The 21,672-nt window shown below is 40.6% G+C and overlaps 1 protein-coding gene across 2 annotated transcripts; it reads right to left on the reverse strand.

Annotated features, from left to right (window-relative positions):
• Positions 1 to 762: 762 nt before the first annotated feature.
• DDX17 (DEAD-box helicase 17) lies at positions 763 to 21,208 on the reverse strand. Of its 2 annotated transcripts, XM_054988763.1 has the most exons (13): positions 20,908 to 21,208; positions 17,592 to 17,730; positions 15,531 to 15,630; positions 13,318 to 13,451; positions 12,520 to 12,585; positions 12,206 to 12,347; positions 11,400 to 11,560; positions 11,149 to 11,321; positions 10,624 to 10,734; positions 9,656 to 9,717; positions 9,254 to 9,313; positions 5,109 to 5,345; positions 763 to 3,581 (listed from the first exon to the last, which is right to left on the reverse strand). In XM_054988763.1, the coding sequence occupies exons 1-13, from the start codon at positions 20,949 to 20,951 to the stop codon at positions 3,067 to 3,069; spliced, it is 1,944 nt and encodes a 647-aa protein (XP_054844738.1). In that variant the 5' UTR covers positions 20,952 to 21,208; the 3' UTR covers positions 763 to 3,066. The 2 variants fall into 2 exon arrangements, with proteins under 2 accessions (XP_054844738.1, XP_054844739.1); XM_054988764.1 differs by lacking the exon at positions 763 to 3,581 and having other exon boundaries at positions 5,154 to 7,524.
• Between the last annotated feature and the right edge of the window lie 464 nt (positions 21,209 to 21,672).

Consider the following 21,672-nt stretch of genomic DNA (forward strand, 5'->3'; position numbering starts at 1 on the left):
GCCACAGACAAATGTTTTGGGAGTGATATTTCATTCGGCTGATCCTAATTAAGTAGATGCCAGGTCAAATCATTTAAATATTTTTGGTTTAGTTATGTCTGAAATTGCTGCAGTCTGGCACAACACTGCTAGCTCATGTGGGGAAACAATGAGTCTGAACCAAGTAAGGGTTTAACTAAAGCATTAAATAAAAATAACTTGTAACATTTTTTACACACAGGCCACCACAACCTGCAGCCCACTAAAAATAATAAAGACCATAGCAATGTAGCATAACCCCACTAGGGGCTTAAATCTGTAAGGAACACAAAGCAAGTAAGTATGTATGTTGCTCCTTACTTCAAAACTTTTAACTATTTCAACATTGAAAGAGCTGTAGTTAATGAGCAAACTGGAAATGGGGAAGCACAAGTACTCTCCTCTCCCCTTTTCCCACCAGGTTATGGTCAAGAGTTTGGTCCTATGGATTATACCCTTAAAGCAGTAGGTCTCTGTTCTATCTGCTGCTTCTGATGCCTTGGAACTGACTATTCTGATCTGGTAGTCCTGTATGTTTACTGAATTCTGTCTCAGGTTCAAACAGAACCATTCAAACAAATGTACCAATTATCTTGAAACTGGACTCTGTGCGTGTGTGTGGGGGGGGGGGGGGAGAGACCATACAGGACAACCTGTACCACTGAACTGGGTACTTCTAATATTTTAAACCAGGAACAGGTGGGAAATATGAACATTTAAATTTCAAAATTTTGAAGACAACAGTTTGCACTTTGACAACAGTGTTTTATTCATACCTACAAAAGAAAACAAGATGGTATCAAAAGAACAATTTATAAACTAATCATAACATAGCTTTTAGTATACTGTGCCTGAACACCACAGAGCTACGAATCTCTCCATTCAAGTCTTTGTTAATACAACAGGAATGTGTTTAAATACCAGTCAGGGTTGAAAGAGTACTGATCCTACCAGAAAAGCCCCTAAACCTTTCAATTAAGAAAAGCCCACACAGTAAATTATCAGGAAAAAGATATATTGGATTTTTTCCATAAATGCTTACTGGGAAAAAAAACTGACATGCCTGCTTTGTCAACAAGGCTAGCTGGTATGTGGAACCAAGCAGTTCCACGTGGGACAGGAGCAGTACATGCCACAAAGCATTCAATGGTTAATACTCTGGCTGAGCATGAGAGACTCTAGGCTGCAGCAGTCTTCAAGCTACAATAAGCACTACAAAACCCCAAACATTCTGTATCTGCAGAGATACTGAAGAAAGACAAAGACCACTCAGCAGTCCTGACACCCTTTTGAAAACAGAGCAAAAGTTATGTGGTCTTATCCACATCCCCATAGCCTGTAGATTAATTTGTTTGAACGAAAAAGATAGCTCCATGACATATTTCATGAAGGAAATGCAGATTAGGGTTCAGTAAATAAATGTTAATTTGCATTGCAGCTTTTTGCCAGCCATATCAAGTATTTTCTGATTTTCTAGTCCTAAACTGACAGAAGTCAAATGAGACAAGAGGAATTTAAACTGGCAATATTCCCCTCACGCCGACAACCTACCTGTACACTGTGTGCAGACACGTAAGTGGTCTACATTCCTCATCCTGCTCTCTACTGAGGAACACAAACATAAAGCCAATTTTTATAAGCCAGCCCCTAATCAATATAAATTAACTGGCCAATCTTATTTGTTTGAACTATGTACTCCCTCAAACAGAAAATAAGGTAGTCAATCTTGCAGCACAAGCTTTATGCCTCTCAAAATCAGTACACAAGTATCTCCTGCCATGTTATCTGAACGTGACAAGTGATGTGCTATAAGACCAACTATCATCAGCCATTCTGCTAATAGTCACAACACATAAGCCTCAGTACTAGAAGAAAAATCCCATCCCACCCACCCACCCACCCACCTAAAACCCTCTCTCAGCCGGGGGGGGGGGGGGGAGATTGAATGAAAAGTGTTATACTTGCCTAAAATTTCCTAGGATGCTGCTACCTACCTGTAAAAGCTGAGTGCAAAGGACAGCTCACTCAAAAGCAAAGCCCAGATCAGGGCATGAATGCCGCTTCCAAGACACATTACCCATCTCTCTACCCTTCCCCCCCCCCGGGGGACCTAAATAAACCCGTTAAAACATAAAAACTAAACCATCCCATTTAGGACAGTGGTATCCTGGACCTACCCAGTTAAGTACTTCATACTAAAAGAAATATTACCAAGTAAATAGAAACTGTCTGGTTAAGTTTCTATCTTCTGCTGAAGTGCAATTTTAACCACAACAGCTGACTCTTGTGAGGCAAGTTTTCACCTATGTATGATCTCTTGAAAGAAATACAGCAAACAACCCTCACTATCTGATTTTTTTAGCAATTAAACCTGGGATGAAAGTACTTCCTTCCAATACTTACACCCTCAGCCTCTCCCTGGCTTCAAGAGCTGCAGAAATGCTGACAAATTTTTGTGCTAATTTCTATGTTATTACATCTGACAGGGGTTTGGAACACCATGAGCTGAGTCAGACAAATTATATTTTCAAAATTCACCTATACCAAATTCAAATACCCGTGTTCTATTTTCATTTTAGAAAATGAAGTCTTAACTCTGAAGGGAAAGTACACTCTTATTTTCTGTTAATAGGGGAGCACTCCATAGCACCGTCATTCTTGATGTTCACAGCATGGAAAATGTCCTCTCTGCAGCAAGTTTTCATACACAAGCCTCAGACACACAGACAAATTGGGCTGGGACATTTCTGCCCTGCAGTGTCTCTCCCCCTTTCCATTTCTTTTTTAAAGAAAAAAAATCATTCCAGATTCTTTAAACATGCAAGGCCAAACTTCTTAAGTCTATAACGTAGTCAGTTTTCCAGTCAATTCTAATTTTAAAAACAAAATCATTAACATGGATTGGGGACCACTGTCTGAAGGTAGAATTTGGATGGTGATCTCTTTATCTACCCTGCATGGAAAACATCACTATGGGGTGAGATGGGGGGAAAGAAGAGAAGGTTCTTAAATTGCAAATCTTGACTGGTACTAGGAAATCAAATGGTCTCATTTGCGTGAAGGGGGTGGGGGTGGGGGAGGAGGTGGATATTGGTAGCCAGCAGTCTGTCCCATATAGCCCATCACGTTAGTGCCTGGAGGCTGAGGAAACTGTTGCGACATGAGAGGCTGTGGCTGTTGGCCTGAACGGCCCATCCCTGCATACTGCTGTTGGCTGGTGCTTTGTGAGTTTCTCCCAGCATTGGCAGTGTTGGCTCCACCATAGCCAGCAGCACCATATTCTGCCCCATAGCCGCTTGTGCCATAAGCAGCAGCTCCATAGGCCCCCTGGGCATAACCGTATTGGCCCTGCTGTGTCCCAAAGGCAGAATTTGGACTCCCATATGCACCACCATAGGCCTTGTTGGCTCCATTGGCAAAAGTGTCACCACGATCACGGTCTCTGAAGCTACCGGAGTCTCTTCGGCCATCTTTAACTCCTCGGAGCCTTCGTTCACACTCCTCCTGATACATCAGATTAGGGTTGTTGGAGGAATTGCTGGTTCGGTAACGAGAACGACCACCTGGTGATAGATGTGAGTAGCTTTAATATGGCACCTCAATTTCAAATAAAAGCTCTCTACATCCATTTTGTTTCCATATTCACAATGCTAGAACCAAGAGTGCCTGTTAACACATCATGATATGCACCATGCGACTATTAAGTAACTTCACATTATATGATTAAATTCTAAGTTTGACGTTTGGTATAAATTTTAAAGAAGGACAAAGGGATTGGAAGACATCTGGTAGCAATTTCAGATTTCATGTAGAGAACAAGCAAGGCTGCAAAGGTAAATTTGATATGAGACTTTGAGCAGAACCACAAGTGACAAAAGGCACAGATTGGACACTTGTCTGCTTCCCTCAAGTTTTGATGGGAAATGTAGGCATCCTGGTCTCGCAGCTTCGCTCTCTGACTGCTGTCCAATGGACTTTTCAACTGTCACTTGCCCAACATTCCGCCAAGCTGCCTACATTTCCCATCAAAACTTGAGGGAAGCTGACAAGTGTCCAATCTGTGCCTTTTGTCACTTGTGGTTCTGCTCTTTGAAAGGGGCCTCTTCTATCAGAAGGAACAATGTCTAACTTGTATGGCACTGCCTGTGAAGAGAGTGGGAAGAGTTCTCTTACACGGAACAGATTCCTTACACTGGGATTTCCACTCCTTGTCTTCTGTTAAATTTCTCCTGCTTAAATACAAGCTTTCAGTTGCTCTACTATTCTCTACATTCTACTATGGACCTCCCTCATACTTTAATGTTAGCTGAGGATGCTTTACTTCTGATATCAACTTATACAGAAGTGATACTGGGACATTAGAGCTCCAGAATGCCCTTATTTATGCAATCTGCTTTGGCTTTTTTTTCTGTAGCATTTTGTTGAGAGGTGAAAACCTTTTTGCATAGGTTAGGTTCTCTTAACTAGTATTTATTCCCTAATAATTTTTATTTTCCTTTTTGTTTGAATATTCTACTTAATTTTTGTCTTTGTTTAACAAAATTTATCCCATCTTTCTGCCCTCAAAAGGATCACCAAGGCACTAACAAATTATTTATTGTTATTATTATTATTCATCCTCATCCATAGATTTATATATCGCCCTTCAGGACAATTTAACATCCACTCAGAACCGTTTACAAAATGTGTTGTTATTATCCCCACAACAATCACCCTGTGACGTAGGTGGGGCTGAGAGCTCCGAAAAGCTGCAACTGACCCAAGGTCACCCAGCTAGCTTTAAGTGGAGGAGTGGGGAATCAAACCCGGTTCTCTAGATTAGAGTCCCGCTGCTCTTAACCACTACACCAAACTGGCTAATAAAAATCACATCTTAAATTTGTATTATGTTTACACTGCTGTGAAAAGTAGGTTATGTGCTTCTCAAATATAGACAGATAATACATATCCCATCACTATACTAATTGCTAGTGGAATCTACTCTGCAACTGGCCCTTGTATCACTTCAGCACTTGAATCACCCATTAAAGTGTCCCTCTGGAACAGAACCAGTAAGCAAGCAGCCAAAACAGCCACCACCAAACATTTACCTCCACCTCCACCACCTCCTCTATGGTCGACTAGCTGCATAAGTTTTGGATTGATGGCCTGGTTGGCTTCCTCTAGCACTTTGATCAGCTCTCTAGCTTGTTTCAAATTCCCTGGTGTGAAGAATGTGTAGGCAGTGCCTTTGTTGGTGCTACGGGCTGTACGGCCAATTCTGTGCACATAATCCTCCGAGCTGTTTGGATAGTCGTAGTTTATCACAAACTTTACATCTTCCACATCTTGTGAGGCAACCAAAGCACAGTGAGGGGTTCAGGAGAGGGTAGTGGAGGAAGGATGTGCCAACAGAAGGTAGGGAGTACGAATGCGACAGTAACAAGAGAAAAGAAAAAAGTTAGTAACTGTAAGGAATAAAGACAGCATAGACTTTTCCCAACAGAGCAGAAGGCTAATTAGGTAGATTTCCCATGGGAATCAAAAATGTGTGTTCAGAAGTTAAAGCAGTTCATCACTCCTCTGAAATTTACCCATCCTTTGCTGTAGGCATGCCATGAATACATACATGTAATACTGCTCTCTGAACATTAACCAGTGGATTTCAGGCAGTTCAACTTGCAGGAAAAAACAACTGTACCACTCCTTTAACATAGCAAAATGGAAGGGATGAGTGAAAGAACTGCAAAACACCCTTAACTCTGTTAGGAGAAGTCTATCAAATCTACCATTACTTATATCACTTACCTTCCAATCAGTCACAATTATAACACAAAAAAAATTCAAAACTTTAACATTACTAAAACAGTAAGAAAGATTCCCCTCCCCAGCAGCCATAAGAGACCTCAGTTACAGCTGAGGTAAAGTTTGCCAGTTTGAGTTAAAGGATGGCTAGACTATGTTAATCTCCCTTGTTTCCAAAAATATGCAAAACACTAACATTTATTCATAACACAAAATTCAGCCTAGGTAAGATTTTTAGCATAAAATTTCTTGCCATTAATTTGAACAAAGGGGATAATGAGATGCACTGCCTAGAAAAAGCGCCTGAAATTTCAAAGACGTGGAAGGTAGAAACTCAGTAAATGTTAGTGTAATGCTTTGCTAAAACCCTGCCAAATAATAGTAAGGAAAAGCAATTTTACATTAAAAATTAACAACTCATGTACAAAAAAATCTGCATTTTAAGGAGAATATTCAGATTATATCCAAGATAAAACACAGATTGACTTTCTTTTAAAAATGAGAAACATTCCCTGTTGTTACCAGACCGATGCACACTCCCTCCTCCTGTGGGAAATCGCTGCAGCCGATCCCGTCTCTTTGCCTTTTATTTTTGGCGGCCTCCTTTCGAAAACTCCGCCCTCTGACACGGGACCACTGGAGCGCGGGGAGCATGCATCAAGGGTCCATGGCAGCGAGAAGTCCCCACACACGCTCGCTCTGTGAACTGGCTTAGATGCTTCTCTGTAGCCCCATTTGGCTGTCAAGCGCCTGAGAACCTGGGTTCACGTAAATGTTTCAGGTCCTCCAACGCTTGCTGTCCCCTCACAGGGCTTAAAGGGGGCAATTGTCAAAAATGAAGATGTTAAAAATTACATCCAAAGGGTAAGGCTGCATCTATTGCCCAGACTGCATCAATTTCAAATAAAAGGAGTGGGGGAGAGGGACAAAAGTGGGTTGTTAGAGATGGCAAAGGGGTGTTATGTCTGTTTCTTATTACAGCAAGGGGGGGCTCCTCAATCTTTCCAGACTCCAAAGTCCTGAATCACACCAAAAAGTGAAAAGGCAGATTTCACAGGGGGCAGCGCGAGTCTCCAGCTTGGTGCAAAGATCACAAAGGGCAAGTATTAGGGAAGGACAGGGTAAAACACTGAGTACATTCACATCTAGGATTTAACTGGAGTCTGACAGACAGCAGGCTACATGGCCTCAGCGAATCCTATTGAGTACATCCATTAGTGAAATAGGCACAATGAATACCATTAAGAATTTCTTGTTAGAAAGTACAGAAACTGGCAGTTAACAATGAAGGGATCAATTAATAGATTTGGATAGGAAATCCATGGAAGGACACTAGGACAAGAGGCAGTGGGGCAATTTCCACCTTAGACAGGTAGGGCTGATTGATATGTACATTATTTGAATAGGGTGTAGCGTGGGACGCAGGGGAAACATGCAGTAAAAAGTAGCATTTTCTCAATCTAGTTTGCACTGATGCAAATAGTGCTCATCACAGTATTTCTTCCAAGGAATTATATTCAGTTCTTGATCCTTCTAAAAAGGAACCTGACTATCTGGGGATGCATACCCACTGAGATGCCCCCAGAAAAGGACTGAATGTCTGAACGTAAATTGGGAGGGGCTGAAATTAGCAAACACGATCATCTAGAGAGCTGCTTCGACCACCAATGTAGATATGTCCCCAGACCTGCACTGAGTGATCGGCAGCTGATATCAAAGTTTCTGTTAAAGAAAACAAACAAAAAGAAATTTAATGATTTGACTTTAACAGAGTGAAGTGTAACCAATTTTTAATGAGAAACAGTGCAGCGGGAAGTCTTCTCTTCCGGGGGTTCATTCGCAAAGAAGCCAGTATGGGGGACTCAAACTTACCTGGAAGGAGCTTTCTGAAACCAGTGTTCCTTTGGGAAGAGGGAAAACCCTGGTGACTCAGGCAAAAAGTGCGCGCCCCTGTTCTATATTTTAGGTAGAAGCCTTCACTTTCCAGGAACTTGGAGGAATTCGTCCAGAGATTTGCTGGTTATGTATAACTTTTAAAAAATAAAAGCAGCAAATTCTGGGCCCCAAAACAAGCCAAGATGTTTTTTTAGTAACAAGAAACAGACTCTGGTACCTTTTCCCCACAGCCTCAGTGAAGCGGAGAAGGCAAAATGGGGAGACTGTTTTCTTTAAATAGTATCCAAATGAGTTGTTTTGGGGGTATAAATGAGGAGTAGGGTTGTTTTTAAGTGTCTAGGCAAGATGCACAAAGAAGCTACCAGCACACAGCAAGCCTGTTTAAAAATGAATGCCAAAGAAAACAATATTGTCTTTCACTTAAAAGAAAAACCCAATTCTGGCGTTACCCCTTCTCCTAACAGGCCCAAGTTCTACCTGCACAGGTCCAGACATGACCCCAGAGGACAGAGACTGAAGTCCATATGAACATCTCTCAGAGAGGCATTGGACAATTTAGGGAATGGGATGGGAGAATGAAGGCTATAAGAGTTAAGGCTACCAACTTGTTTAGTATGTTTACCATATTTAGGATGTACTATGAATAAGCTCTCTTTTTGGCACTTAAAAATTTTGAGTGACAAATGATTCACAAGTTTAAAAGAAGTTCCTATAAATCACTTGAGGGATTATTTCCACAGAGTCACTCACAACATCAATCAGAATGGGCCAACCCACTGGAACTCAACACTATTGAACAGCTCCAAGGCATGGTCTCTGCCACACAAGTCAAGTTTGTACAACAAAAGAGGGGGAGGTCTGACTTTTTGAACACAGGAGAATCAGACAGTACAGATATGCTTGGAGAAGGACTGTTCACTTAAGCATCCAAGAGAAAATACTTTGCATCATTCAAAGAAAACTAAGATATATTCTCACTATGAGAAAGCACTTGGTGGCTTTTACTATAACCTCAGTAATCCAATCTAGGAGGACAAGTGAGGTAGAATAGTTGTGTAGGTAAATACCAAATATGTTCACGTTAGTGAAATACTGTCCTTTGACTAGGTGAAAGTAAGGGAAAGGTCCACCTAAGCAAGGCTTTTATGGTGCAATTACATTAGTAATGCATTTGGGTGAAAAAGGATTTCTTTTAAGGTGTTCACTCTTATACCTAATAATTCTAACCAACAGCTCATTGGATGCAGTCCAGTCCTAGCCATCCAGACACAAAACGAGCTGGAAAGGAGGAGGGTGAGGTAGGATTGGGCTGAGTAATTTGGCGTCTCTTCTCCCCACTGGCGATCGATTAGTCATGCCTAGGCCTTGCTGAAGACCAAAGCCTGTTCGTTAGGAGCAGGAAGAGACTTTGAATATGAAAGAAAAAAAAAAGATTAAGGTTAAAAAAGGCATTTTACATGTGGGGGAAAGTCACGCTTTAAATTCTTTGGGAAAAGAACATCTGAATCTAAAGAAGTGACCTGAGAAGCAGGCAGAGAAGCCCATGTGTACAAACCTAGCCCACGAGATGCAACATCTGTAGCAATTAGGATAGGAGCCTTTCCAGAACGGAATTCTGAAAGAAAAGAACCAATCTTGATATACATCTACGTGCCACAAAACAATGTTTAACGCACGCACACAGATTTCTCTTTGATTCTGATGCGTCCAGAACAAGACCTGAAAGCTCAGCACTGAACCCACACTAGGACTGCAGGAAATGACTTACCCTGGCTAGCTCTGAAATATGCTCATTATTGCAGTCAACTCATTAGAGAAACTAATATTCATAAAAGCTCAACAGTACGCACACTCAGCATACATATATAGATTCAATGAACATGTGTTACTATACTGCTTGTAAATCACACATTTTTAATAGTGTTCTGATAAACCAGACAAGTCATCTTCTACTCACCATTAAGCACCCAATCTCTTTCTGGTTGACTCTTGTCTCCATGAATACACATAGCTGGCCACCTACCAAAACAAAAGGTTTAAAGAAGTTTTAGACAGCCTAAGACTCAGAATTTGAATGCTTTTAATATTCAGTTTAACAACAAACGAATATGGGCCAATTTAAGTAAACAAGACATGGAACTGCAGCAACTTTAAGATACAGAGAAAACACTAACACAGTCACAGCAGCTTTTTAGATGTACAGCCAAACACCACTGGGGGATAATGTGGTTCTACAGAAGCTAAGGAGACAGAGAACTCTCTGCCCCAGCTACAGACTGTTTTTCAGTTCACAAAAAATTCCATAATAAGGTGCCCCAGTAAATACTTGGGAAGCACAGCATGCTTTCTCCCCTTAACTATCTGTGCTGTCCAATTACAGCTTGCATATTTCTGAAGACCTGGGGTACCATCATATTAGTGATTAATTATTTCTTAGTTCAGAGTTTGACCTATCCATTCAGACTGGCAGTGTGTTCCCTTTGTATTATATATACCACTGCTTTTTAACCATAAGGCTTTCGAAGTAGTTTACATTTTAATATACAATTTCAACTACTTACTCCACTGCGTTCCTCATACTTTATCCCTCACTCATGCATGCAGTTCTGCTGTAGCTTATCCATCAGGGTATCTTATAACCCACTATTTGTAACCAACTTCATTAATAAACAATTGTTTTCAAATTTCTTTCATAAAGGTCTTATAAACATGCAGGGCCTAACTTCTCACATAGACTTCATCAATCAATATTTCTCGAACAGGAACCCATATCACTCCTTTTGCTGCCTGATTTGTTACAAATCAGAGAAAACACTAATATGAATATCACCATTGCAACAATGAGGGATTGCCCAAAAAGACCATTTTTGCTTATCAAAGTTTTTCCATCTGTAATATGTCAGTTCAAATCAGGACAAGACCTACCCATCTCTACGCATCCTTCGAGTTAGGTCATCACATCGTCTTTTTGTCTCCACAAAGATGATAGTCTTGTTCTCTTTTTCCGCCATGATTTCTTCCATTAGTTGTATCAGTCTATTTAAAGATTCAAAAAGAAATCCCCTACGCATTATACACAGTGACGTTTATTTATTTAAAGAGAACAGAAAGCAGAAAAGCTCATTTTGATACCACTCAATCATCAAATAACTATGAATAGTGCATTAAAAAGTTAGTTAAAAAATTTTCAGCCGCTAGATGTTTATAAAAAAAAGTTTTAAGTTTGGTCCTAAGCATTACTGAAATATTTATATGGGTGGCTCTATTTTATGGATTTCTTTTTGTAAATTGCTTTGAAGGTTCCATTAAGAAGGTGGCAAGCAGAATAAAAATAAAGTCAACATACAGTTGAATTTCACTGGTCTGACTGAACTGGTTTAACCAAACATCATCACTGAGAACATGCAAAAAAACAAAACAAAACTGAGGCTGGTATAGCAGCATCCATACTTATGGTCCTTCTCGCTCTCCATGCAAACATCCACTATCTGGAGGATATTATGATTGGCACTCAGCTCCAGGTTGCCCACGTTGATCTGGACATAGTCATGCAAAAAGTCCTCAGCCAGCTGGCGCACCTCCTTTGGCCAAGTGGCACTCCACATGAGAGTCTGCCTGTCAGGCTGAGAGAAAGGACAGGTTATCTGGCTAATATTTATAAAAATCAACATTTAAGAAGGTATAATAAAATTTTTACATACCCGTATCTGATCAACAATTTTGCGAATTTGAGGTTCAAAACCCATGTCCAACATTCGGTCAGCTTCATCCAGTACAAGGTAAGTACAACGGCGGAGGTTAGTTTTCCCTGCTTCCAGAAAGTCAATCAGACGTCCAGGCGTAGCAATGCAAATTTCAACACCTGAAGGGGAGGGGCAATACAATCACTTAGACATTCAAGTTAAAAGTGTAGAATATTGTACTAGTCAAACCGGCCATCACCTGGGTTTGCATTCTCTACTCAAGTCATTAGACGATCTGATCTCACCATAAAAAAGGAAAAGGTAGTTCCCTGTGCAAGCACCAAGTCAGTACTGACCCATGGGGGGGCATCGCATCATGATGTTTTCTCGGCAGACTTTTTGTTACGGGGTGGTTTGCCATTGCCTTCCCCAGTCATTTACACTTTACCCCCAAGAAACTAGGTGCTCACCACAGAAGTACAGTTATAAAGCATGCAGAACACACGTATCTATGCTTATAATTAAGCTGATTGAACCTCTTCTAGTCCATAACTGAATGTGCTCAATACTGGCAAGTTAAATTAAAATTTATGAACAGACTACAAAATTTCATAACCAATAGTCTCTTGCAGAATAATATTTTATTTAAATTAAATAGACAAATCTTCTACTTTATGGCCATAACTAAGGGGAGTTTATAGTCCAAACGCAACCTTTTCTTATAGATACATGTATTACATTCACCTAGGGTGAACTGCCTCTCATGAGCTTAGAAGGGTATAACTGCTTAGGACTGTACTGAAGCTAAACCAGTTGTTCATTACCTCTCTCCAAGTCTCTGATTTGGGGACCTTTGGGTGCTCCTCCATATATACAGGTACTCTTCAGTCTTGAACATTTACCATAATCATCAGCTACCTGCTGGACTTGCTGGGCCAGCTCTCGGGTAGGAGCCAGAACCAAGCACTGTAAAAAGAAACCCATTCAGAATATTAAGTACCACATTACAAATAGGTATCTGCTCAAACATCAGTGTGAAAGCTCACAGAACTGTCGTTTACCCAAGATCCACACAAATACAGGATGACAAAACAGTATACAGCACATCACAGAAGGCAAAAACACAAAAAGTACTCACAATTGGACCATCCCCTCTTTCCAAGTAAGGCTGGTGATTGATGTGAACAATTGCAGGCAGCAGATACTGAAACAGGGCGAAATAGCATAAATTAGAGGACACAAGAGGTAGTGGTTGTTAGAGTAGCTGTATATCCTTTCTAAATTCCTGCCTCAAAACAGCAACCAAACTAGTGTCTAACCAGAAGCTAAGAACATCCACTTGAATGTAACAGAGATAGGTATATCTTATGCCCACTTCAGAAATACAGTTCAAGTCTCCTCGGTTTCTGAGAACAGCCAAGCTGATCCTCAGAGGGCTGCACTAATAGGATCAGCAGAAATTCATTAATATCAGATTTACAATGGTGAAGTTTCAGGATGCTACTCGCTGAACTAAGCTAAATATTTATACTAGTGTAGGGAGCAAAGAAAGAGGAACAGCAGGTCTTCCAGACAATGAATGTAATAAGCTGAAGGTTGGGACATGCTTGCACTATTTGCCAAGCACAGAGTTGGCTACATCACTCACATCGACATATACTAAAGAGAAATAAGTTCTTGTATAAGTACCCCTCTCTGTAATTTTAACATGCTTCTGAATGCTCATGACACAAGAGTTAATTTCTCACATGTCGTATCATCCTTAAAGTTTCTATTTCATTTATCCTGCAATTTCATATATCCTGCCATTTACCAAGAGCCCTACAACAGCTTACAAAGAAAGTACTAAGATGTGTGGAAAATTCAGGATCTAGCCTTGAGGTACAAAAGAGATCATAGAAAAGTGATCCGACAGAAAATGAAAAAAGCAACGTACTGCCAATGTTTTCCCAGAGCCAGTCTGTGCAATGCCCACCATATCACGACCACTCAGAGCCAATGGGAAGCCCTGACACTGGATTGGGGTTGGTTCTGTAAAATGCTGGTCCATCAAGACATCCATTACATATTCTAAAAGTTAAAGGTAAAGACACAAAAATCAAGAACAGTGAAGCATTTATAACCTTTGTTATATGAATTAGGTTCTACTGAAATAAACTTCTTCCACACAATTAAAAATCAAAGCATAGCTTTCCCAAAGCTACATGCTAAGATTACCTTTTGGAGCCAAACATAATCAAAAGAAATAATCTAAGATTTCAATACTATCCACCAAGGTAGTTTATGGATTGCCTTACTGAAGCACTGTGTTATGATGGTTCCAGTCCTATACTGCTATTCCATCTTCTGTTTATTTAACATCTACATGAAACTTCTAGAAAAAGTTATCAAGGGTTTGTGGAATGATACCTTCAATATGCATGTAACTGTTTCATCTGATCCTGAAGAAGCAGAGGACTTACCAGATATGTGAATAAAGAAACTGAAAGAGAACACTTGGAAGCTTACTTTAGGTAAGAGAAAGGTGTTGATGGTCCAGGTGATCCAGACTGTATTCAACCTGTTTTGGACTGGGCTGACTATAACCTGAAGGCTCCGGATTGCAGTTCAGATGTACTTGATCTGAACATGCTCTTGGATGAACAGATAGTAGCAGCCAGAATTACAGATTATCAGCTTCGATTAGTTACCTATTGTGACTTTTCCTGAAAGAACCTAATGCATGGCTTAGTGATCTCCAGACTACACTAATGGAACATTTCTGAAAAGTTCTCAGAAACTTTGGTTAGTCCAAAATGTGCCTGCTACATGTTTCCCTCGTGTCTCTCCCTCTCCCTCGGGTGTTTCCTTTGAAATTAGCTTTAGAGACAGGGTTAAGGGGACAGCTGAGCCCTCAGTAAAAGTGACTGTGTTGAGAATCTGGGTGAGTGAGCAGGGTCCCTTTAAGGGGCTGTGTGGTGTCAGCCAGGATAGTATGTAATGGGTAATTGTTGAATGGTTTGGCTGCGTAAGAGAACAAGCACAGCCGCCATGTTATGGGCTTTCAAGAGTGTTGGTGATGCAATAACGTTGGATTGTGCTCTGTCCTGACCTGATGGAGGTATATTTTTATTTTGTTATAATCCACGGCACAAGAACAATTATTCTGGATATGAAAGCAGTTTTGAACTTTGTATTTTAGTGAACTGCACGCTCCTGACGAAGGAATCACGAAATCTGCAGCGTGAAGCCGGCCCCAGATTGGGCATGGTTTGGAACTTTGCCTTTCATTTCCAACTGTGTCGCTCCTTATAGATCTGGAAGGACTCAGGACTGTTTGTCTTTGCACAATACCTTATATAAGAATTCATGAAAAGACCTATGGAGTTATAGCCCTAGTATTCAGTGTATATGGATGTATTTTCCCTTGTAAATTTGTGATGTCTATGGAATGAATGTATGGGTATGAATTCACAATGTGTATGAATTTTCACTATTTATAGCACTTGCACTTTGAATATACCTTTTGTAAATTTATTGCTGAGTATTGCAGTTTGCTTCCCGTGGACTTGTTCCCTTGTTGTACCTGTATTTGTAGGGGAGTAGCCATCTGTTTTTCCTTTACATTATTATCTACAGCATAGTGCACTGGCACTATTATATTCAATCTGTGCCAATGTCCATGTCTAATAACTTACTTCCAAGCCTAATTCAAAGCGTTGTTTTTGTTCTTAAAACCCATGAACAGTTTGGACCCAAAATACTGAAATACTGCCATGAACCTACAAGGGCACTCATAACAGGTCTCTGTACGAGGCCCTGCGGCATGTATCTCCACCTTCAGGTCTGGCAGGTGGTGACATGTAAAAAGACCTTCTCACTGGCGATCAAGACAGTGGAACGCCTTCCCACATAAACACTGGGCCATTTCTCCTAATGTTTAGTATTAATCCTATTGCTGGTTAATTTTATTAACTGTGTGATTTCTGTACTTGTATTTATTGTGCTCTAGATTGTGAACATGGTTGTATTAATTCATTATTGTCTCATGGCTATTATGAATTGTCTGGAGATACCCTGGTGTCAAAAAGCAACATATAAACGTTTCCTTAAATAAGATCCTCTCCTCTTTCTCAATACCTCTGCTTAAACATATAGCAGAATACTCACGTGGGAAGTTACACTGGTGGAAGGCAAACACAGGCTTCGGGCACCCATCTGCTCCTCTAACAGTAATCTCTTTCTTTCTTCTCAGCTCATCAACCTCATACTATTTAGGGGAGCAAAAAATTAGTATCCTCCATATTTTTATCAGTGAAAATAATGGATATCACATTTTAATATAATATTATGAGATCTTTAGCTCTTTCTGATCTAACAGCTATAAGGTAGAGACTTGTTCTTACTTTTACTACTACCACCATTTCCAGAAAGTTACTGAACCCCCAGCTGAGCAGGAACTTGAGTCCGAAACTCAAATGTGCCAGACCATGTTGGCTCTCATTCAATGTAGTCAAAAGTAACAACCTCTAGAATTACTGGGGTGGACGCCACCACTATCCTACCACTCCACTAAACAATACCTGAAGCCTTCTTCAGCCTAAAGCACCTTCCTCCAACCAAAGAGCTACTTAAGTTGGAGAAAGGCTTCTTAGTGGAAAGTCAGTTTTAACTAGATATCTGTATGAATCCAACAGGACTTCCTATAGCTAAATCTTGTAATATATGAGGTACACTTCCGCACTTTACTATGAACACACTTTCAAGATATTCAATATTCTATAGAATCCCCAAAACAAGACCCTAGAAAATCATAAAATGACATCACATCAAGACATGTACTGACTTATCTACACCAATATTTGAACGTGGATTAATTTAAGCTTTACAGTCCATCTCAAAAAGACTCAAAGCTAACTAAAAACCTAGCAATAGTTTCCCCCATATCTTTGAGGCTGTTCCATCTGGTCTTCGGCTTCCTTATCAGAGGACTCATTTGTATACTCGAGTCACTGGATTTAGTTTGGAGGAGATTGAGGGGGGGCATGATTGCTCTCTTTAAATATTTGAAAGGCTGTCATTTGGAGGAGGGCAAGGAGCTGTTCCAGTTGGCAGCAAAGGGTAGGACCCGAAGCAATGGGCCTAAATTACATGCACAAAGGTACCGGCTGGATATTAGGAAAAACTTTTTCACGGACAGAGTAGTTCAAAAGTGGAATCGGCTGCTTGGGGAGGTGGTGAGCTCCCCCTCACTGGCAGTTTTCAAGAAGAGGCTGGATGGATATTTGTCAGAAATGCTTTAGGCTGATCCTGCACTGGGAAGGGGGTTGGACTAGATGGTCAGTATGGCCCCTTCCGACTCTATGATTCCATCAGACTTCATAGCAAATGCAAAGATTTATCCTTCAACTTCTGTTTTTTTCTAAGATCATTTCAATAATGGCAGTCTGCATTTCAGTTAAAAGCAGCCTTGGAAATACTACTACAATAAAATGCTATATTCAAAGTCAGACATGGATCCCTGAAAACACATGCATTTATAAAAGCTACAGCAAACTCTTAATAACCTCTTTAAAGTATAAAAGCACTCTGGTTTCCCTTGTTCGCTGTATGCAAATAATTATTTTGAACACATTTTTAAAAGTAAGTGATTATGATTAAATACATATTCCTGCTTCTAGAAATAAAAGTAATTTTGAGAGTTGTGTCTTGCTTTAAGAATTACAAATTTATCCATTTGTAATTTATCCAGATTTCTCATCCTTTAGCAAAAAAATTAATTCATCTGCCCAAAGTCCATTTTTACTTATGACTTATCACAGCTTTAAGTCTATAATAACACCCTATTACAAGCTTGAATTGTACAGTGAGATGAGCTGTTCACCCAAGGACAAGTAAAAATGACCTTTAAGTGAACAAACAGCAAATGTTATGAAAACTGCAGCAGAGTATGTTCTTGCTACTATTCTAATTAGATCACATCATTAACATACATAGAAAGGTGGGGCAAACAAGCTTTTGTAAACACATATTTTGTAGGTATATATAATCTTCAAGATGGATCAGACTAAACTATAAACAACTGACTAAACAGATGACCGGTATGGTATGTATGCTACCAATCTGCAGACAAATTCCTAGCAATTTTCATACTTTGAATAGCATACAACAGGCAAGATTAAGACTAGGTAAGATTCCTAGTACACAAAAAACTGACAAAAAAAACCTTACTGGAGTTAGTCTGGCTACTTCTGGATGTTCAACATAGAAGTTCTTCTCAAATTTGGGCAACTCATTCAAGTCCCATTTTTTCTTACGCAGCCGTTCTCCTGGGTTTCCAAATTTCTTGGGAGGAAGAGGACTGCCAAACCTGGGAGGAGGGGTGAAAGCAGCAAATATGCAGAGCATTTTACAAAAATATTCAACCATCGCTTTTTGTGGATTTTGTATGTAAGATTAATGTGTGTTCTGCTTAGATTAAATACAATTAGATTAAATACAATTTTGTATTGTAAGATTAATGTGTGTTCTGCTTAGATTAATGTAATGTAAGAAACACTAAAATATATGGGTGGAATCATGATCTAAAAGCAATATCAACTTTCAATCTTTCACCATTTGCCGCTGCCTGCCAACAAATAAAGAACAAATAGAAGACACTTGAGAGAGAAAACCAAGCCACAGCAGCACTGTTATTCACACAGAACAAAACCGTTCCACTTCAAAAGATAGAATAAATACTTAGTGTTTCTGGCATGTAAATGTTTCTACTCTAACAGGAAAGACTCAAAACTATTCCAGTTCATTTTATGTATAGACGTGTACTTAGAAATGTCATATATTTTCTTAACATTACTTTCTAATGGAAGCTAAGTTTCAAAATTATAGATTAGAACTTAGGAAAGAAATACCATATACATGAAAGACAAGATAAACTTGGTAAACAATTTTTAAGGTTTACTTAGCAACAAACTACTGGTTTGAAATTTTACTGCAACCATACCGGTCGTAATTAATCAGTTTCACCTCACAGGAAGAATCTCTTCACCATTATGCACCTCCAAAAATGCTGTTTCAGAATTTGTGCCCCACCTTCTGCCCCAAAGGAACTATTCTCAAGGTCCTCAAATCTACAATGCCAGGCAGCACTTTCCCTTCAACACATCATTTCCAAATTTAATCAAAAGGAGATTGCAGCAGCATGAACATCATGCAAGACATTTATCTTGACTTGGTTTAATAATTTCAAGAAAGAAGATACAGATCACCTCCCAATTATTTTTATTTCAAAATTATCATTAATAATTTCCAGTTTTTTAAATTGCTTTGTTAGAGGTATTTGCAACTCTGTTCAAGGGCCAGTCTAATTCAGCAGGTCCAACACCTACAAGTCACACAATGACTGTGTCGATTCCCATATTGACTACTGCTAGAGTAAAGAGATTGGGAGGGAAACAATTCCGGGAGTAATACAATCAAAAGGCAATTGAATACTTATTTCACAAATTTATCAATGTGCAAAGTGCAAAAGTGCATAAGTCAATGTTATAAATACAATAAATCATGCAATAAATATACAATAAATAGTTACAAAATCCGTCAGTCCATGTGTGCAGTCATTTGTTACTTGGCAAATTCCACAGTGAAATGTCCAACATTAGAGAACGGAATATTAGGAGTACCAACAATCCATGGAAGCACTGGTGTTAACAGTGGGCATACGCTTGCATGGACTGTTGGTACTCCTAATACTCCGTTCTCTAATGTTGGACATTTCACTGTGGAATCTGCCAAGTAACAAATGACTGCACACATGGACTGACGGATTTTGTAACTATTTATTGTATATTTATTGCATTATTTATTGTATTTATAACATTGACTTATGTACTTTTGCACTTTGCACATTGATGTATTTGTGAAATAAGTATACAATTGCCTTTTGATTGTATTACTCCCGGAATTGTTTCCCTCTTGTTCTGTTATCCGGGTGGTCTCCCGTTGTTGCAGAGTAAAGAGATTGGCAGAACCAGTTAAGGACAGTGCAAAAGTAACACAAAAGTGCTATACTGCCAACTCCACACTCTACCAGGAAAAATTTATGCTGTGTTAGTGGCACAGGGACTGAAGGGAGGGGTGTATTCCTTTTCCATATGAAGCACAGTAACATCAGAAGATCCCAGAAATGTTCACATGTCATTTATCCCCTTAATTTCAACAGAACTGTTTCCTAGTGAGCAGAGATAGGAGGACAAACTGAAGCTACACAATAAACAAATAAGGCATGAATCAAACTATTCTGGACTTTAACTAGCCTTCCCAAAAATGAACGTGACAACAAGGCCTAGAAATCAAAGTGCCCCAGAATGAAATTAAAAGTCCTCTTCCTGTTCTCAGACAAGCAAGGACTTGAATCACAATGAAAACGTCAAAAGCAGCACTCTGATTTTAACAAGATTAAACTTGCTTTGGCTGCAGAGTTAAGATTCATGTAATCTAATGACTTCTGAACAAAGGGACACTGACATACACAGGAAAATACCACATCAACTTGTTTAAGAAGTCCCACCCAACATGGAGAGGAAACAAAAAAAGGAAAATCTGTCAGATAATGATGGTCAATTCAGCACCAGAAACCTGCCTTCTGACTTGCTAATTAAAAACGAATTAAAAAAAACACAAGAGGAAGGGGAGGGAAGAACACTTCGTTTCCCCCTCCTCTGCAGTTCCCTCCTCCTCCCTCTCACTTCCTTCCCCCATCTCCGCCCTTCCGAGGGCTTACATGGGGCATCTCCCGGTCCACACTTTTTACTTCCATATTGTAAAACTACTTCTCACTCAAAAGCATCCAATTTCTCAACTATCAATTTTTTTTTGTTGGCCACAATTAGGAAGTTAGCAGGCGACAACAATTAGGAAGTTAGCAGGCGAAGTTTCAACTACTGAAAACGAAAGTTCGATTGCTGAATTAAAAGCACACACATATAAATCCACTACCCCCCCCCAAAACTAGCAACTATAACCTCATTTAGTTCCACCACCCGCCGTGTATGCTCACTCTGAAGTATCACGCCGATTTTAACAGGACTTCCTCCTCAACGGGCTATGCACAGGCCTGCATCTTTTCGTTCCCCCCCTCCCATTTCTGTAAGGTCTCCTGTGCCTTGGCAGCTAAATGGCGGAGCAGAAATTCAACAGGTCAGCATTTCCCAACATGGGAATGCAGCTGATAAATCTCTGCCCACTAGGCGCCAAGACAGGGCGAGGCTGCATGGTTGCCAACTTCCAGGTAGTGCCTGAAGATCTCCAGATATTACTACTGCTCTCCAAGTCTCAAGTATCAGTTCCTCGGGAGAAAATGGCTGCTTCCGAGGATGGGCTCTATGGCCCACTGAGGCTGAGGTCTCTCCCCTCCCCAAACCCCACACTCCTCAGGCTCCACCCCCAAAATCTCCAGGAATGTCCCAACCTGGAGCTGGCAAACGCCCCTCGTGGGAGGCATCAAGTTTCTCAGAGCAGGCCATCCTCCTTCCCCGATCCTCCTTACCCGCCGCGGTCACGGTCGCGACCTCGGTCTCCGAAGCCTCGCATCCTCACGCAGGCCGCAGGAGACCGCTGGCTCGAGTCTATGTGGGCGGATGAGCTCGGGGCTGGAAGGCCCAACTGAAATGGCGACTGGTTTCGCTGTTACCGCTCGATATTTATGACATCAAACTCAGCTGCCGTGTTTTCGAAGCTACAGCGGCGGCTGGGCTCGACTTCGCGCCCCTCAAACGGGCCGAAAAAAACCCCAAAATCGTTTAGCGATAGACAAGGCAGTCTTTCTTCGCCGGCCTCCACACACAAAATGGCCGCCGTCACCCCAGCTCGCCTCTTCTTACGCTACCGGTCTGCCCGCTGTTTGCGTAAAATACGTCCCTGAATAGCCGGGAAGGAGGAGCAGAGCCTTGTTGCGTCTATTCTCAAAAAGCAGCCGTGTACGTTGGCTGCCTTCTAGACAGGAGATTGTGGGACACGTTATACGGAAAGAACGCAGCAATGTTTCTGGGTTCGTTCTTTGTGGCTAACTCAGTTTCTATTCACAAACGACGTCTGCGGAAATCGCTTGTCCCACATTGTATAGAGGAGGCTGAGGAAGAACGCCTTCTAAGCAATACAATACGGAAGGTTTCTCCCCTCCGTGATTTCTCTATCTGCCGCTCTTTTTGAGCTCGGATTAGCGTAAGGAAGCGGGAAATTTCGATCTTGCGTAGAAAGTGCAAGGAAGTAATGAGTTACGCATTGTCCGTAGCGTGATTAAAGAATGGGGCTT

This window comes from Eublepharis macularius, chromosome 9 (genome assembly GCF_028583425.1).
Source record: "Eublepharis macularius isolate TG4126 chromosome 9, MPM_Emac_v1.0, whole genome shotgun sequence".
Taxonomy (NCBI): Eukaryota; Metazoa; Chordata; class Lepidosauria; order Squamata; family Eublepharidae; genus Eublepharis; species Eublepharis macularius.

Excerpts from the sequence above, each read along its gene's own strand:
- DDX17 (XM_054988763.1), bottom strand. The coding sequence starts at position 20,951 with ATGCGAGGCTTCGGAGACCGAGGTCGCGACCGTGACCGCGGCGG. Across the intron at positions 11,322-11,399 it reads AAATTGTTGATCAGATACGG|CCTGACAGGCAGACTCTCAT; the intron begins GTATGTAAAAAT and ends CCTTTCTCTCAG. Across the intron at positions 9,718-10,623 it reads CGAAGGATGCGTAGAGATGG|GTGGCCAGCTATGTGTATTC; the intron begins GTAGGTCTTGTC and ends TTGTTTTGGTAG.